Source organism: Diabrotica virgifera, chromosome 2 (assembly GCF_917563875.1).
Source record: "Diabrotica virgifera virgifera chromosome 2, PGI_DIABVI_V3a".
NCBI lineage: Eukaryota > Metazoa > Arthropoda > Insecta > Coleoptera > Chrysomelidae > Diabrotica > Diabrotica virgifera.
The window spans coordinates 165,062,260-165,067,523 of record NC_065444.1 but is presented as its reverse complement, the minus strand read 5'-3'; the positions used below and the strand labels follow the sequence as shown (position 1 = coordinate 165,067,523).

Genomic DNA, 5,264 nt, shown 5'->3' with positions numbered 1-5,264 from the left:
TTGGCTTGATCTTCACCCTTCGATTTCAACCAGACCACTTAACTAACTCTGGTTTTTTGTTATTTGTAGCATTTAATTTTACTTTTACCGTGACCTGAAGATGCTGTGAATATTGTAGACAGCGAAACCGGTCGTCAGTTGTAAAATAAATTGTTTGTGAGAACGTCTCTTTTTTCTTTACTACAATAGTATGGACTCACACATGCAACCCATTCATTATTTAAAAAATTATTATTAAACCAACAAACTAAAACAAATTTTAGCATCAGCAGAGCAACAACAAGTTTTAGGTAGCGGGTCGGGAGGATCATGCACCGACGCAGCATATATTTATGGCATAGCATATTGATACTATATGACCGGTATTTTATGTTTTGTGGACCTTAAGAAGGTATTTGACAGAGTCAAATTAAAGGACGTTGTCCATTTATTGTATGCAAGAGGGGAAATTACCATTGTCCATTTTCCATGTCTATTTATTGTACGGAAAATCTAGTTCCATATATAAAGAAAGGCCAACAGATGGGTAGGGCATATGATACGCAGTAACGACAATCGTCTTATAAACAATGTGTTCTCGGAAAGGCCATATGGAAGAAGGTCTGTGAAACGGCCTAGAAAAAGTGTAGCGATCACGCTACTAATTAAATTACTTTAATTAAAATTGGATTAAAATATACCCCTCTACAAAATCCTTGGGTGACGCCCGCGAAGATCCAACTACGATTTTTCGGTGCACAGGCGCGCCAATAGAAAGAAAATCGATGATTGTCGATTTCTAGTTTAGTTGGTCACGAACTCACAAAGAGGCAACACATCGTCATTACTTAGGTGACGGAGTTTGGGCAAAATTGGGAAAATATATAACTAAAAGACCTCGAACATCAGCCAATAACCCATATTTAGCAGTAGTTATATCTGGAAACTTATTTACAAGAAAGGAAAAAGGTTATAATACCGCCGATGTGTTGCTTTGCTCAAGTGAGTATATTGATATATTTCTCTTTATTTCTTCATTATAAAATCAAATTCACCATCCTAGATATCTCGTTCGTTATCTGTAGATATTAATTTCAGTTAAGAAATAATTTAAATGTCACATTATAAGTTATATTACCGTAAGGATATTCATTTCCATTTGCAAAGGAACAGTCAAGGCCATATGTTTTAGTGCTAAAGTTAAATTCCAATTTCTCATTAGACTTTTTGCTCTAGGTTTTTTTTGAGGTAATAATATAAAAAAGTTTTAACGAATATCAGACATGTCATGCGCATGTCCCTGCCATGTCTGATTTGATGATTTGAATTAGTTTCAGTTTGACATGACATATGTATACCTAACCTGAGTTTTTTTGTTTTGGTTTCCAGTGCAGTGACTCTGTGCTGTCTACACATAGTGTTATAAATAATGTAATTAAATTGATAAAATTTATTTTAGATTCCGTCCCTTAGCTACTTGTCACATAGACACTTAGCCTAGTCAATTTAGATAGATTGTATCATCATTTAATGTGCCATCATATAAATATGTGCCAGTTACTGTAAGCAGCTAGGGTATGGGTTACCCCTAGAGTTACTTTTGATTGGATTGGATAGTACCTATTTCACAACATCCAGGATTGGATTTATCACCACAGCAGCCCACTAGTTTTTGCCGTGCCAAGAGGAAATTCATTCCTATCTGGACCTTTTTAAATAGGACTTGTGGTTAAGATAAGTTGTTTAATCTTATTATTTACATATTTTGGGTACTCTATAGTTGCTTGCACTGTAAACTTCTTGTATGCATACAATTGAGGTAAACTAGGTACATATTTCTTGATAGATAGGGTTTTAGGTCGTTGGTTTTTTTTTTTGATTTAATATAAGTAGTAGTTTCCGATAAATAAAATTAGGTCTTGTTCAATAATCCTTATAAATAATAATTGTAGCTTAAAAATTTGATAGGGAAGGGGTCGTTAAAGGTTTGTCGCGGATATACATTGTATATAAAGAGTAACTGACCAACTCATTTATACAACTCATTTATATCACTCATTTATAGAACTCATTTATATAACTCATTTATATAACTCATTTATATAACTCATTATATATTTACTTATTAGTGTTTTTGCTAGGTGAGATCTTTATTATTTTTGGTAACCGTAGCGTTCTTGTTGTGGATCTCACTCTAGCGTAGTTCAATTTAGGAAATAATTACTAACTTTTTAGTTGTAAGGACTTAGTGCTATTCTGACGGACTTTTGATTTGGATTTTGATTTTAATACTTTTGCTTGGCCAGTGATAGTGGATAATTGCTTGTTGAGTGGCCTTTGCGGTCCTATTTTATCTTTTCCCCATCCACTATCACTGTTATTACGTTGCGTTATATGTAAAGTGTTAACATTTAATATTTATTATTAATATATTTGTATGTATTAAGGTTGGTGTTTTATTTCAGTCTGTATTACCAGTATATAACATAGCAAGACAAGATCAGTATTTAGTATTTTGTATTTCAGGTGGTTGTAACCAGTGTCATAGAGTTACCGTTGTTCGTTACTTCAAAATCTCGAACCTGTCCAACTTCTTGGTTCTGAGAGCCGAGTTGTTCGTTCGAGTTGGCGCCCTTTTTTCTTCTTCTTTCTTTGTTGTAACTCGATATTATTTTATCTCTAGCATTCTGATCTATTTTCCTTCCATTTTTGTATTAATAGTCTCATTTTCTTCCTAGTTACTATCATTTCATTACCAAATTTTCTTCTTATATCTCTAAAGCCAATATTCGGTGTATGGAAGCTAGCCCGAATACTCATACTTGAGATTTAGTGTCTCTCTGCCCTTTTGATTTTTTTTCCTTCTGAGCTAAGCCCCTCTTCTTTTGTCTTAAATCTCTTATCATTTATTTTACCCATCTTTATTCAGTTCTTCTCTTCAAAAATCTCTATACCCAGAGTATAGAGGTTTCAATTGGCGCCCAACGTGGGGCTTCTTTTACATTTTTGGCTGTAAAAATATTTTCTTTAACTTTTGGTTTTATCTTGGTGGTTTCAGTGATTGTGTTTTTAGATTCTCACTTTAACGTTCAGTGTTGTACTTCAATTTGGTTTTTTTTTGGAGATTATCTTATATCTATATCTTGTATAAACTTGTTTTGCTATAGTATACTGTGTTGACTGAATAAATCGCTTTGTTTTGATTGGTTAAAGAACTATTTTGGTATTAATAATAAATTAAATTAAAATTAAAAATTTAAATATCTTGAATTTAACAATCTCATCGATTTTTACAAGTCCGGAGTAGCATTAATAGTGAATCACTACCTTGAATTAAAAGTATTATTCAATTTTAGGTTTATCGGGAGTGTAGCAGTACATTTCATCGGATTTCACGACTGGACCAAACAAATAAACATTGCTGGTATAGGTATCGACTCAGAACATTAACTTGAGGACAGAGAGTAAGTTAAACTTTACCTACTTACATTTTATCTCATTCTCGTGTTTACTTCTCAGTGGTGTGTAATGGCATCTTTTAAGGCAGAACATCTGTCAACCCCTGAATTAGATTACGAGTTGAAAATTCGTCAGTTAGCTGATCCATCGCTAACTACTGATAGGGCTAAAGTGATCGTATTGACAGGTGCGTTAAAGCAAGCTTCAGCAAATCGGAGTCATGCTGTTCTGTCAGCTTTCCAACTAAATTTTAGTGATGAGGTCCGTGAAATAGAAGCTACCCTTGCAGATTTGAAGACCCAAATTAGCTCTTTTGTTGGCTCCCATAGTGATGTTTTATATGGTCGCTTGACTTCCCGTTTAGGTCATGTTTCAGGTAGGGTTCATTTGTTAGAGTCAGTAACCGAGGAAGAGGATGCCATCAAGAAGTCTCTTAACTTCAAGATACTTAATCTGGAAGGAGAACTTGAGTTTAAAGTAACTCCACAGGCTCACTCCACTCCTCATAACCCTAGTGTTTCGGTTAATTCATTTCCTTTCTTTAAGTCAGCTCCAATTCATAAATGGGGTGTACATTTTTCTGGTGGTTCGAATGAAAATGTTGTTAGTTTCTTAGAGAAAATAGAATGTCTGCGTCTAGCGCGTGGGAACAGTGAAGATGAGTGCTTTTCATCAGCAGGTGATCTTTTTAAGGATTCAGCCTTTACTTGGTACCTCAATAATCGAGGTAGTTTTACTTCATGGCAAGAGTTAGTTGCCAAACTTAAGTCTGATTTTCTTCCTTACAACTATGAAGACAACTTATTAGACGAAATTAAATCCCGGAAACAAGCTCCCCAGGAGAAAGTCACCATCTTCATCAATGAAGTTGTCAGTTTGTGTAAACGTTTGGAAGTCCCTCTTTCTGAGTCCCATATAGTGAGAATCATTAAGAAAAATTTGTTGCCGTCTTATCATCCTAGTCTGGCACTCACTGACATTCTCTCGATTGCTGACCTTACAGAAAAATGTAAGAGGTTAGAAGAAGTTTTGTCATGGTCTTCTGAACCTATATCTAGTGTCCCTAGTCGGTCAAGCGTTAGAAACAACGAATCTTCCTATTCTGGTAGGCCAAATTATTCCCGGTCTGGTAATGTAGCTACTTTTAACTCCAGAATTACCTGTTGGAATTGTCGTCAGCCAGGACATGGGTATTTTGACTGTTCTGAACCGAGAGGGTTGTTTTGCTATGGATGTGGACATCAAGGAGTCCGTAAGTTTGAGTGCGAATTCTGTTCGGGAAACGACAGAAGGAGTGGGTCGTCTCCCCTGGCTCCCACTCCTCATCAAAATACAGGGAATACCCTAGAAAATCCTCAAAACCCAGGAAGCAGTTTCTCGAGTCAGGAGGCCCATGCCTCAAACACCCAAACATCCCAACCTCCACCGAAAGACAAAAGACCACGGAACGGCAGATACCAACCGAAAAGAGGACGTTAGTTGACCATGTCCTTTGTGATTCTTCTGTAGTTTCTCTAAGTAATCCCTTATCTTCCCTCATTGATATTGACATTAATTCATTATTAGTTAGAAAAAACAAGGATAATCGTCCATACCTTGAAATATCTATCTTAGGACATTCTTGTTTAGCTTTACTGGACACAGGGTCCAATATCTCTATTTTAGGTTCTTTAGGTCTGGAATTTCTCCAGAATTCTAATGTTAAGATAGGAATGGATGAGAGTTTGCAAGTGACTACAGCTGATGGTCAGGTCCAACCAATTTTAGGTCAGTTCACAACTGAGATTTCTGTTAGTTCATGTAAAAGGATGATTACATTTTTTGTT

The 5,264-nt window shown here is 35.6% G+C and overlaps 1 protein-coding gene across 1 annotated transcript; it reads left to right on the top strand.

The window, feature by feature from the left end:
• The first annotated feature begins 631 nt into the window (after window positions 1-631).
• Window positions 632-4,917, top strand: LOC126879700 (uncharacterized). The gene is made up of 2 exons (XM_050642883.1): window positions 632-981; window positions 1,439-4,917. Exon 2 carries the CDS (start codon window positions 3,508-3,510, stop codon window positions 4,915-4,917), a length of 1,410 nt encoding a protein of 469 aa, XP_050498840.1. The 5' UTR covers window positions 632-981; window positions 1,439-3,507.
• The last annotated feature ends 347 nt before the right edge of the window (window positions 4,918-5,264 follow it).

Excerpts from the sequence above, each read along its gene's own strand:
- LOC126879700 (XM_050642883.1), top strand. The coding sequence starts at position 3,508 with ATGGCATCTTTTAAGGCAGAACATCTGTCAACCCCTGAATTAGATTAC.